General features: G+C 34.8%; 1 protein-coding gene across 1 annotated transcript in view; it reads right to left on the bottom strand.

Moving 5' to 3' along the window:
* The window catches only part of CTNNAL1 (catenin alpha like 1), a 100,735-nt gene that overhangs the window by 34,786 nt on the left and 51,709 nt on the right, over positions 1-14,240 (bottom strand). The window contains exons 7-8 of the mRNA XM_036737772.1: positions 6,081-6,281; positions 1,109-1,195 (exon numbers count right to left, since the gene is read on the bottom strand). Of these exons, the coding sequence (XP_036593667.1) occupies positions 1,109-1,195; positions 6,081-6,281 (288 nt within the window). The remainder of the gene's footprint in view (positions 1-1,108; positions 1,196-6,080; positions 6,282-14,240) is intronic.

The following is a 14,240-nucleotide window of genomic DNA, read 5'->3' as shown; positions in this document are numbered from 1 at the left end:
TGAAACTGATTTTTTAAAATTCAAATATAAGATGTTACAGCTATCCCTTTTAAATTTCATCTCAACAGATACTGCCCATCATTCTAACTTATAAAGAACATTTTAGAACCTGAATCTATGAACCAACATGTGAGTTACACAGGGGTTTTTAACCTGGGGTCCATGGATAGATTTTGGGGGGGCTGTGAACTTAGAACTTTTAATATTTTAATGACTGTTTTTCAATAAAATCATCCTTTTAATAATACATTCTAAAATTTTGATAGGAATAGGATTCAAGTTTGCTGGCTTATAGTTTGTGGGCTTCAGTTTCTCCTTTTCTCCCCCTTAATTAAGACATTTACCCTTCATCAGACCTATGGCACCTTTCTCAGTCTCCATGACCTTTCGAAGATCACTGACAGTGACTCAGAAATCATACGACACTTCTTTTAGTATCCTGGATGTGGTTCAGCTGAACTTGGTAACTTCAATTTATTGAAGCTTTGGATCCTTATCTATAAAATGGGGAGAACAAAAGTTCTTATCCCAAAGGGATGTTGTGAGAAACAAATGAGATAACGTATGAAAAATAGTTGGCTGAAACCCACAGGAAAAAGTAATAATACATATATAGTGCACTAAAGTTGCAAATCATTTTATGCAAATCATTGCTTCACCGATCTTTACAACAACCTACAAGGAAGATGCTCTGTGGTTCCCATTTTACAGAAAATGAACCTGAGGGTTTGTACAGTAGATTCTTGTTCAGATGTGACATATTCTAGAATTCAGAGGTGTCAAACTTGGCAGAGCAAAACCCTAGAGTCAAGGACCAGATTAAAATGTGATTGGGAAATTTTTAGCAAAACAAATAAAAATAAATACAACATAGATAATATTAATTTGTGGCTTCTAAGTCACTATGAATGCTGCAGGGATCTATTTCTATTTGAGTTAGACAACACAGGCTTAGATGACCTCAGAGGTCCTTTCTAACTGAGATTCTGTGGTTTTATTATTCTTTTTTGTTAAAAAGACTTACTTAAATTTGTAGTGCATACTGGTATTTAGCATGTAACTACATGAGTGAAGAATTAAAAGAGATTAAATTTCAAATTGTGCTTACCTCTCTTTTAAATTCATTCATGCTCTGGCTTATTTTTAATATAGCTAGTTCCAGATCTTCCATGACATTCTTTGTCTTCTTGCTTTGCTAAAATGAAAAAAAATTTCTTATTCCTATCATCCCTTTAAATCAATAATAATTCTGATTCTGTGAAATATAATTTTAGGTTGGAATTTTTAAATGTTAGAATTTACTGAGTTATGTTACAGAGTTGCTATGAAGTTTAAAAAAAAGTAAAGCCTATCATTCTTCAAATTTCCAATGTCAAAAATTAAAATGTACAAAGCCAAACTCATCTTCCCTCTGGAATTAGTTTTTCCACATGACTGCCCTATTTGTATTAATGGCATCACCATCCACTATTCTTCTAGTTACCCAGGCACAAACTAATCTGACTTTTTCTACTTCATGATTCTCCAAATTTACTCATTTACCAAATCCTGTCAATTTTAACTCTGCAATATCTCTTACATATATTTCTTTCCTTCTATTTCCACTATCATTACCATAATTTAGGCCCTCATCTCTTACCTGCATTATTGTAATACTCTCCTGACTGACATCCCTGCTTATTTGTCTCTTCCCAACGGCAGTAATCCATTCCATCGACTGCCACCATATTAATCCTCTTAAAGCACACCAATGCTATTATTCTCCTACTTACATTATCAACCCTTTGTCTATTAACTTAAATCCAAACTCCCTACCTAAACATTACAATAGAGTGAAAAGAGCATTGATTTAGTAGACAAGAGACCTGGGTTCAAGTAACAGCTTCAAACGAGAACAGGGTGCTCCAAAAATCTTAGTGCAATTTTAAGGTTTTAGTTCTTTGAAAGATGAAAACATTAAGTCCTACTGCTAAAGGAGAAAAAAACAAAAGAAAAAGCACCACCCCCACCCAAAGTCACAGTACACAAAATGAACTGTTCTGGGATAGGTGAGTGCAGAAGGGTTGGAGGGGAGATGGCAAGCAAAAACCCCTCCCAAATATTTAAAAACAAACAAGAAAAAACCTGTTCAACAGAAATTGTGATAAGTACAAGACAAATAAAAATGAAGAACAGTGAAGAAAAAAAAAAGGAACCAGTATTTACTAAAAACTTTCCATGACTTCATCAAGTACAGGATATGCCAAATTAACCTCATTTTGTAGACCACTAAAGGTCACTTCTGCGGATATAAACCCTCTAGCTTCACCATGGGGTCAAAACCTGCAGTCCTGCACATGCCATAATACTTTAGGGAGAAAAATTGTTAAACAAACTTTATTTTAATACCAAAAGTTCTTGCTGTTTGCATCCACACTGAAACCAGGTGTTGCAATTCAAATTTAATTTGGTTTGGCAGCTCCAAGACGCATTTCCTATGCTCATGGCTAGGGTAGGCATAATCAGTAAAATCCTCTGTATGTTCCAAGATAAGTTTCAACAATGTTGAAAGATTTTTCCTTAGACTGAAAACAAAGATTTTCTCAAACAGTTTCAATATTCACCTGATAAGGTTTTAAAGCTTAAAACTGCACTAGATTTTTGGAGTACCCTATATTAAAGGCCAGGAGAACTTTATAATTATGTGCACAGTCTTCCGTGTTTGTACTTCTATAAGTAAAAAGAAAAATCTGCCTCCAAAATGAGTACTTGCCTCTAACCTACAGGAAAAAAAAGGGATAGACGAACACATTTCTAAGACTGAAATGTTCCCTGAAAGAATGGAAGGAGGGATTCATAGAGGAAATAAAAAACAAAAAGGATATGAAATGACAGTGGAATTTTCACATTTTGCATGGCACAAGAATGGTGCCATAGAGAAAAACCACTGAACGTTTGGAGTTACATAATAGGACAGGGATCTGGCATCTCTGAACATGCTTAAAAATTTTTTTCTGCATATGAAATGCATTCTGAAATGCATAAATGCATTTCATCATTCTGAGAAGGGGTCCATAGGCTTAACCAAACTACCAAAGAGGTCCATGATATGGAAAAAAAATATTAAGAACTTTCATAATAGGAAGAGATTTGCCTTGTAGAAGTAGGGACTGGACTATCTTTGGAAAAAGTAATTTTTTTGTGCTCTATGGAAGAATATTCATCCAAAGGTACCATTAGGAGAAAGGTAAACATCAGAGGACAAAAATGTAAGTATAGTGGTTGATCCATCCCTGCTAAAGCGTATAAGGCAGCTATTTATTGAAGTGACATAACACAGAGTTTGACTATTTTCCTAGTGCAGATAGGAGGGTTGTGATGGAGAATCCTATGTACCTGTGGTGATTCATGCAAGTATAAATGATATCATTCTAAGGAACCTAGAAAGTAGTGCTAAGGATAATGGACTTAAGACTTAAATAAAAGAAAGAACAGGTTTTCCTACAACGCTGCCCACCTCTTGACTTCTCCATCGTACCCTGGAAACCTTTCCAAGGCTGACAGATCACTTCAGCCCTGGAACTCGCACCTTGGAAGTATTCTCTGCCCCTGGGCTCCCTCAGTTAGATTGGAAAGTGGAACCTCCATTTAAGGAGAGTATCCAGGCCAGCCACATCTTCATTTCCCACCAGGCTGTACTCTGGACTTCTCCATCATTCCTTCAGTCCTTTCTTCCACGCAACCTTTTCGGTTTCCTTTTAGGCGATGTCTTCCCTATTATAAGGTTCCCATTACAATATAAGTTTCTTGAGAGCAGAGGCTGACTTTTTTTTTGCTTATAGTTGTGCTCTTGTGCTTAGCACAGTGCCTGGCACATAGTAATCACTTAATAAATGTTTGTAAATTCACTGACTCACAGAACCAGTGTTTTCATCACTGTAAATAAGGGCGGGTAGAGACTTCAGAAGATAAAGGCAAATTTAGAAAAAGAACAGAAAATGGTGTCTGAGAACAGGATTTAGATTTCTGGACTGATGGCTAAAATATAGCAATGATGGGCTCCTGGTGAGGTTTGGAGTCTATAGAGAGCTGGGTAAAATGTCTGCTTTGAGTCTTGCAAATGTAATTAAGAGACAGTTCAAGAAGACAGGGAGAGGGGAAAAAAAGAAAAAGTCAGTAAAAAAATCCTACAACATTAGATATCTATATAGAAATGCACAGATTATGGATAATAAAAAGAATGAACTAGAAATCCTAATACAGGGAGGAAAATTCAGCTTCAGAGGTATTAATGAAACTTGGGATAGGACTCAGGACTAGACTGTAAGTTTTTAAAGGTATATTTCATTCAAAAGGAATAGAAGAGAGTAAGGGGGACAGGTTAGGGTAGCATGGTATATTAAAAAGATATACTTACTATAAAGAAATCCCGGAAGCCAAGGAGAAAAAAAAAACATGGTAGAGAGCAACTGGTTGAGGATCAATGGAGGAAGAAGGAAGTAGTGATGTTATGAGGCATACTATAAACCACTTGGATGGAAGAGAGAATATTACGAGGATTCTAGTCAAGAGATTACAAATCTGGCATGGAAATATAAAACTGTAGCACTGGGAGACTTAAATTATTACAGCCATGTACTACTTGACAAAAGCAGAATAATTGACAAATTTCTTGACTTGCTTAATGATAATTTTATCCTTCAAAAGACAGAAGGAATAGCTGGAAGAACTGCTCTTCTGGACCTGATACTGACCAAAGAGATTCTAACAGCTGAAAGAGAAATGACAGAAAACTAGGGGGAAAGTGATCACTCCATCCTAGTTCATGATAGAGGAGGTAAGGAAGCCAAGCAAATTCTGGCAAATACCCTAAATTTTGGGAAAGCATATTTTTCAAAGGGATTAGTAATGGGACTGGCAAGAGATAACAGTCCAATATTTTGCAGGGTAAGTCAGTCCAAGAAGGATGAGAAGCTTTCATGAATAAGGTGTTAAAGACATGGACAAGTATGAATGATGAGGAAGAAAAGCAGGAACTCTTTAAAGAATTTAATGTGCTTGCACAGAGGATTCATTAACCAACTCAGATTTTAAAAAGACAAGCACAGAAGATGGAATCAAGGGGAAGTAACGGAGGATGGATGCAAGAAAAAGGAGAGGTCAGGAGTGTGAAACCCAGAATGAGCTAAGGCTGCCAGCGTATGCTAAACAACAGCATGACAATTTTTTGGGAGGGGTGTTATATTGATTTCAGGGGCAAGAAAAGAATCAAAGAAGAGATAGGACTGTTGCCTGAAGAACGTGGAATGATAGTAATGAACAGCAATAAGAAGACTAAAGTATTCAACTTCCATTTTTTTTTTGCAAGGACTAAGAAGAAAAAAAGGGGGAAGTAGAAAGCTAAGATAAGAGGAGAAATTAAAACGCTACCTAGCTGCTGCCTTTCGTGTGTTAAAGTCACAAAGATACAACTTGTGGTACTGAAAGAAATGATAGATTTAAGTCCTGAGCTACTTTGAAAGATCTTAGAGAAAAGAAGTGTCACAGGACTGGAGGAAGACAAAGGTCCCAAATTTCAAAAAAAGGCAGAGATTATAGTCCTCTAATTACATGCCTATTACCTTTATTTTTATTCCTGGCAATTTCTAGAACATGTTACTAAGGATGGTTATGAGCAGTTAGAAAAGGAAAGTGTTTATTAAAAACCTGTCATGACTTCATCAAATACAGGTTGTGCCAAATTAACCTAATTTTCTAGACCACTAAGGGTCATTCCTGAGGATCTAGGGGTGGGGAACCTGCAGTCTCAAGGCCACATGTGGCCTGCTAGGTCCTTGAGTGCAGCCCTTTGACTGAATTGAAACTTCACAGAACAAATCCCCTTAATAAAAGGATTTGTTCTGTAAAACTTGGACTCAGTCAAAAGGTCACACCAAGGACCTAGCCTTGAGGCCACAGGTTCCCCACCCCTGACACTGTCTGGTCTTACCATGGGGTCAAAAACTACAGTCCTGTTAATGAAGTTTAACTTCTACATGCCATAATACTTTAGGGGGAGAACACTGTTGTATAGACTTTATTTTAACAGAAAAAGTTCTTACTGCTTGCATCCACACTGAAACCAGGTGCTGCAAATCAATTTTAATTTGGTTTGATAGCTCCAAGATGCGTTCTCTGTGCTCATGGCTGGTGTAGGCAGAATCAGTAAAATCCTCTGTATGTTCCAAGATAAGTTTCAACATTGTTGAAAGATTTTCCTTAGACTGAAAATAAAGATTCTCTCGAAGAGCTTCAATAGTCATCTGAAAAGTAGAATTCATATTTATATACATCTTACGTAAATTTATACTTACATAAATAAATTACAGGCACAAAACAAAATGGGTTCATTTTAACTTGTATATTTTTATATGACTGAATACCACTTGAAAAAAATTAATAAATTATACTGACAGTCCATTATAAATTTTTGCTATCTAACCTCAGCTTGGCCATCACCACAATACAGAAATTATTATTAGCTATCACATCCTCCAATGAGTATTCCAAACTTTTTTCCTACTCAAGACCCCAAAGATCAGCAGACAAACTCATCTCCTACTTGAACTTTCCTAGCTTTACATCTCCATTACTCTGAATACTTCCTATGCACAGTATTCCTTTTTTCCTTCTTCTAGTCTCAGAGGAAAAAAAACAGTCCTTTTCCTAATCAAAGCTAACATATCCACCGTTCATGTCATCCTTAGGACATCTATCATATCCTCTGGTACCTTGTTGCATCAGTCATCCTATGGTAGTGAGTCACACAGGGTATTGGACTTTCTAATTCTAATCTCACCTCAGACATTTGCTATCATATATATGACCCTCACCTATAATTTAACCTCTCTGTGCCTTGGTATCATCATCCCACTCTTCGTTTTCTAATTCATCCCACATACTACTGGAAGAAAAATCTTCTCTAGGCATACCTCTCCTTTGCTCAATAATCCCACTATCTTTCAACTGTTTGCTAAGTAAAGCACATTCTCCTTTGCCTAATGATCAAGACCCACCACAAACTGGTATTTTCCTACTTCTCCAGCTTTATTTTATATTATTCTCCTGCAAGCACAGAAGTCTCTAACCAAAATGTTCTCATAGGGAGCTATGCCTGTAATTTCCTTCTTCCCTCTCATTACTTGTTGAATCATTACCTATAACTCATAGCCCAACTTAATACCACCTTGGCCAGGAGGTTGCCCTGATACAACTTTCAGTCAACCCTTTCCTTTTTCCTTCTCCTACCCCACATATCTCTTTATCTTGCACATTTCTAATGCATGTATGTATCATTTTATATAATCACAGCCAATGTACCATATCTCCTTAACAGACTTTAGGCTTCGTGGGGGCAATCCAAGTTTTTAATCTTCCTCAGGACCTAATATAGTGCTCTGTACCATCAGATGTCCTTAATGAGTATTGGCTGAATTTATCAAATAACTAAGATATTTATTATGTGAAAGATATTGTGGGAGTGGCTAGAGACCTGGCCTTAGAATCAGAAAGACCTGGACTGAAGTCCCACCTCTGATATATACTGGCTCTATGACCCTAAACAAGTCACTGAACCTCTACCTCAGTGCCCCAAGCAATTCTTCAAGACTGTAAGCCTTTCTAAAGAAGAAGCTGACTTACATTGATCCCAAGGAACTTCCCTCAACCAAGAGTCCCCTGTATCAATGAAATCACAGATCCAGTTCTTACCCCTCTTTATTGTGTTATTTGCTCTGTTCTTCATAGTAGGAGATACAGAAAAGGTAAATTCTTTGCTCTCAAAGATCTAGTAAAGTCAATAAGAGTGAATGAAATAACCATAACTGTAATACGAGGTAGCACAAAAGAGTGAAAAGAACATAGAATGTAGAATGAGAAAATCCAGGTTTCATTCTCACTTATGTGGCTTAATAACTGTGTGACATCAGACAAATACTTTAACTTTTTTGAACTTTCAGTTTTGTTATCTGTAAAACAGTAATGATGACGTTAGGGTTATTTCAAGGATCCAATGAGATAATATATAAAAATTATTATATATAATAAAAATATATAAATTACGAATAATATATAAAATATATAATGTACACATTATAAAATACATATAAATCATATAAACATATAAAATAAATAAAAAATTATCACTGTGAAATTTTATATAAATGTAAGCTATTATTATAATCATAATACAAAGCTCTTATCCTGTTTTATTCCAGTGAATAAAATGAGGATCAACTGGTGGAAGTTTTGTGGAGAAGATTTTGGCTTATAAGGAAGAACTTTGTAAAGATTAGAGTTATCCAATAGTGGAAGGGGCTGCCTTGAAAATAATTAGAGTGATTAATTCCACATCACTGGAGGTGTTAAGCAGTAGCTGGCTGACTATCTGATGGGGACAGATTGTATTGTAGGTTCGATAACTTGATCTCTAAAGTCCCTTCCAACTCTAGAATTTTATGGCTCTGAGTACAATATGAGTTCACAGAGAGGAGGGATCAACGTGGGTTAGTGGAGAAAGTTCTATAGAAGAGATTGAACCTGAGCTAGGCGTTGAAGGATTTGTAGGATAAACTAGGAGGTGTTATGGAAAGATAATAAATACAGGCAAGGGGGATATATGGGTCACAACAGAAGCTGAAATGTGAATATTATATATGTGAAGGATAGAGAGGAAATCTATCTGATTGAAGCAGAACGTATACATTAAGACATGCAGAGAAAAACTGAAGTAAAACCCAAAGATGGAAGAACTTTATAGGCAGATGGAAGAATCTGGGTTGGATATCCCTAGTTTTTCTAAAATCAATCTGCTCATCGTTTCTTACAGCACTCTAGTATTCCAACACAATCACATACCACAACATGTTTAGCCATTTCCCATCAGATGGGCATCCCCTCAATTTCTAGTTCTTTGCCACTTCAAAGACGGCTGCTATAAATAATTTAGGACGTACTAGTGGTATTGCTGGGTCAGAGGGTATACAATTTTATAACTCTTTGTGTATAATCCCAGATTGGCCTCCAAAATGGTTGGATCAGTTCACAGTTCCACCAAAAGTGTATTAACGTCCCAGTTTTTCCATATCCCCTCCAACACCTGTCATTTTCCTCTTCTTTCATTTTAGCCAATCTGATAGGTATGAGATGACATCACAAAGTTGGTTTAATTTGCATTTGTCTAATCAATAATGATTTAGAGCATTTTTCACATGACTATAGTTTTTAATTCATCAAAAAGCTGCTTGTTCATGTCTCTTGACCATTTATCAATTGGGGAATCATTCATATTCTTACAAATTTGACAAAGTTCTCTATATATTTGAGATATGAGAACTTTATTCGAGAAACCAGGTATGAAATTTCCCCCTCCCCCATTGCCTGCTTCTCCCCCAATCTTGGCTACATTTGTTTTATTTGTACAAACTCTTTTAAATTTAATGTAATTTAAATTGTTCATTTTACATCTCACAATGCTCTCTATTCATTATTAATTCATAAATTCTTCTCCTATCCATCTGTCTGATAGGTAATGTGTTCCATGTTCTTCTAGTTTTCTTATGATATCTCCTTTTATATCTAGGTCATGTTTCCATTTTTACCTTATCTTGGTAAATAGTGGAAGATACTGGTCTATGACCAATTTCTGCCAGATTGCTTTTGAGCTTCCCCAATTTTTTTTTTTTTACCAAATAAGTGTATTCTTATCCTGAAAACTTAAATCTTTACATTTGTCAAACACAAGGTTACTATAATCATCTACTACTGTGTATTATGTCTACTTTGTTCTACTGATCCACCTTTCTACTTCTTAGCCATTATCAGATGATTTTGATAATTACTATCTTATAACATAGTTTGAGTTATGGTACTACTAAGCCTCCTTCCTTTACATTTTTTCATTCATTCCTTTGATATTCTTGGCTTTTTATTCTTCCAAATGAATTTTATTATTATTTTTTCTAGCTCAATAAAATAATTTTTTGGTAATTTAATTGGGATGGCATTGAATAAGTAGATTAAGTAAAATTGTTATTTTTATTATATTGTCTCTGCCTCTCCATGAACAATATTTCTCTTATTATTTAAATTTCAATATTTGCATGAAAAGTATTTAATAATTATGTTCACTTAGTTTCTGGGTTAATCTTGGCAGGTATATTTCCAGATATTTTATACAGTCTACAGTTATTTTAAATGGGATATCTCTTACTATGTCTTCTTGCAGGATTTTGTTAGTGATACATAGAAATGATGATGATTTATGTGGGTTTATTTTATATCCTTCTACTTTGTTAAAACTATTATTTCAACTAACTTTTTAGTTGAATCTCTAGGATTTTCCAAGTATATTCTCATATTGTCTGCAAAAAGACTGTTTTATTACCTCATTGCCCATTCTGATTTCTTCAATTGCTTTTTCTTCTCTTATTGCTATTGCTAGCATTTCTAATAGAATATTAAATAATACTGGTGATGATGGGCATCCTTCTTTTATTCCTGATCTTATTGGGAAGGCTTCTAGTTTATCCTCATTGTAAATAATGCTTGCTGATGGCCTTAGGTAGATTCTTCTTCTCATTTTAAGGAAAAATCCATTATTCCTATGCCTTTAAGTATTTTTCTTAAAATAGGAATGTGTTGTATTTTATTAAAAGCTTTTCCTGCATCTATTGATATAATCATATGATTTTTGTTACTTTTGTTATTGATATAATCAATTATGTTAATAGTTTTCCTTATGAAAAACCATCCCTTCATTCCTGGTATAAATCCCACTTGGACATAATGTATAATCTTCATGATACATTGTTGTAATCTCCTGGCTAGTATTTTATTTAGAATGTTTGCATCCATATTCATTAATGAAATTGGTCTATAATTTTCTTTCTCTGTTTTTCTGCATTCTTGTTTAGGTATCAGAGTCATATTTGTTTCATAAAAGGAGTTTGGTAGCACTCCTCTTTTGCCTATTATTCCAAACAATTTATTTACTATTGGAATTAGTTGATCTTTAAATGTTTGGTAGAATTCACTTGTAAATCCATCTGGTTCTGATACTTTTTTCTCAGTAAGCTTATTTACAGCCTGTTCAATTTGTCTTTCTAAAATAGGGTTGGTTTTTTTTAGATATTCTATCTCCTCTTTTATTAATCCCAAAAATACTTCCCCCTGGGGGTGCTGGAACAATCTGAGGTGGCAGTAGTAGCCTTGGTGCAATTGGGGGGCATTGAATAAAAATACAGGGGCAGTGGAAGCATAAGGAAAGATAAGAAGAAAATTTTGAAAAACTGTTTGTATATGTTTCATCTGTTGTATAACAAAGTCATAGTGATTATATTATTTTCCAAATAAACACACAAAATGCAACTTATAACCAATCAGTGGTCATGTCTGCTGACAAGTCTTAACAAGCAAGTGTTGGCCGGTAACCATGTTGTGCATTGTTGGGAAGTACAGCATGAATCAGCAGGAATATGTGCATGTAATGACTTCTTTATAATATGTACTATAGTTACATGATGTGATACTGTGTCATCTCAATGCAGGAAAAAACCCACAAATTTACAATAAATTATTAAATTTAAGATGTGCCATTTAAAAAAGATACATTTCATATATTTTTAAATGCTGCAAATTAAAAAAAAACACATTAAATGGTTAAAGAAAGTAGATTTCCAGGAGGGTGCTGAATAATTTTTTTTTGAAAAGAGGGCAGTAGGCTAAATAAGTTTGGGAACCTCTAGTCTAGGCAGTTTATATTTTTATAAATATTCTTCCATTTCATTTAAATTGGTAAAATTTATTGGCATATAACTTGGCAAAATAACTCCTAATAATTGCTTTGATTTCATCTTCATTAGTCATATATTCACCCTTTTCATTTTTGATACTAATAATTTGGTTTTCTTCCTTTTTTTGATAACATTAACCAATGGTTAACCTATTTTATTGATTTTTTCATAAAACCAATTTCTAGTTTTACTCAATAATTCAAAGGTTTTCTTACATTCAATTTTATTAATCTCACCTTTAATTTTTAGGATTTCTAATTTGGTGTTTAATTGATAATTACTTGAAAGAAGATGCCTAAGCTCTTTCTTTGCTTGTGGCTTTCAGGTAGTCCAGTAATTCTAAAATTGCCCTTTTTCAATCTGTTTTTCAGGTCAGTTGTTTTCCTGAGGAGATATTTCACATTTTCTTCCATTTTTTTCATCTTTTGACTTTGTTTTATTGTTTGTTTACATCTCTTGGAGTTATTAGCTTCTACTTGCCCTATTCTAATTTTTAAGGAATTATTTTCTTTGGTGAGATTTTGTAACCTCTTTCTCAGTTTAGCTAATTCTGCTTTTTAAGAAGTTCTTTTCTTCAGTGAATTTTTGTGCCTCTTTACTATTTGGCAAATTCTATTTTAAGGTGCTATTTTCTTTAATATTTAATATTTTAATGTCTCTTTTACCAAGCTGTTAATTATCTTTTCACAATTTTCTTGCATTGATCTCATTTCTTTTCCCATTTTTTTCCTCTACCATGCTTATTTCTTTCTTTAATGCTGCATGGGCAATCAAAATGGGTTTGAGTGACATGTTTGTGACATCAGAGGCTTTCAGACCACATGGGTTTAAGTCGCATTTTTGTGGTGATTTTAGGTCACGTGGGTGAGTCACATGTGTGACTCACCCTTGACCCTGAACAAGATACATAAAGCTGGCTTCTTCCCCTGAACTAAGTGAATGATATTTGTTTTCTGGATTAAAGTAAGACTGTTAACCCCTTAACGTTGCTTTCCTTAGTAAAGCAGATCAAAAGGACCTGGGCTTGCAGCGTTCTGTGAGCTGGTTGTTGTTGGTTTTACACCCCCACAGCAGCTGCTAGCCAGACCGTTGAGATAAATGCTTTCAGGAATTCTTATTGGGCTTGGATTCAATTTGCATTTTCCTTTGAGACTTTGGTTTTTAGCTGTTGTCACATTATCGTCTTCTTTAATTTTCCCTGCCACTGTAGTAGCTTTTTATAGTCAGGTTCATTGTTTGTTGTTTGCTTATTTTTCCACCTACTTCTTGACTTTGAACAGTTCTATTTTTTGATAACTAATTTGATTTCCTTAATAGACCTACCTAGCTGGAAAGGTGTGCCATGAGACAACCAGTTCCTGTTAGCTTGCTGTATATATTTTTCATTATCATTCATTAAGTGAATAAATTGGCATTCACTCATCCACTGAATAAACATTTATTAAACATTATGTCAGGGCCTTTCCAATGCTCTTGGGTGATCCATCAACTTTAATTCTTCAGAAATTGTGGTAATGACTCTCACTAACATTATTGAAGGAATTCTGTTATTTAAAGAGATAGGTCTGACTACACTAATGTAAATGGAAAGAAAAAAAGAAACAGTGCTATGAAATTAGAATGACTAAGAAGCTTAGATCTGTAGAAGAGAAGAAAAAATGTACTCCTTTCTTTCTTTGCGGAGTTGGGAGGAGGTGAAGGGTATGTGTGTGGAATATTATATTCACTATCAGAAAGGATATGCTTGTTAGTGCTTTTTGCACCACCACTCCTTTTTTTTCACTACTACAAGGAATAGATGGCACTGTATGGGTGTAAAATGGAGGAAGGAAAGAACATATTCAGAAATGAAAGTGTTGTAAAATGGACCACTGTTTCAGGGAGAAGGTTAGCATCATTAAAAGCACCATGAAACTTCTCCGTACAACCAGGTCTCTCCCCGTCCTGCTCAATTCTGGGACAAACTCACTGTTCCATCTATAATGGCTAAAATGCATGCACTAATCCCTTCTATGGATTGTCCATTTAATTGCATATTATACTTTAGACCAGTGCTCCCTAAGCAAAACGAGTTCTGACTAAGGATCTACAAAAATATTGTTAGCTCTTTTTGGGATGGCAAAGAATGGGAATCTGAGGGGGTGTCCATAAATTGGGGAAAAGCTAAACAAGGTATGGTATATGAATTTTATAGGATATTATGGTATAAGAACTGACGAAGGGAATGATTTCAAAGAAACCTGGAAATACTGGTGTGAACTAATACAGGGTGAAGTGAAGAAACCAGAAAAACAATTTATACAATGACAATAATATAGTGAAGACATACAACTCTCACAGAATAAATAACTCTGATCAGGATAATGAGCAACTATGATTCCAGAGGACTAATAATGAAACATGCTATATACCTCCTGGTAGAGAAGTGAA

The sequence above is a fragment of the Trichosurus vulpecula genome, chromosome 9, assembly GCF_011100635.1.
Source record: "Trichosurus vulpecula isolate mTriVul1 chromosome 9, mTriVul1.pri, whole genome shotgun sequence".
NCBI classification, from domain to species: Eukaryota; Metazoa; Chordata; class Mammalia; order Diprotodontia; family Phalangeridae; genus Trichosurus; species Trichosurus vulpecula.
Note: the sequence above shows the minus strand (reverse complement) of the source record. Positions and strands in the feature narration are given on the sequence as shown.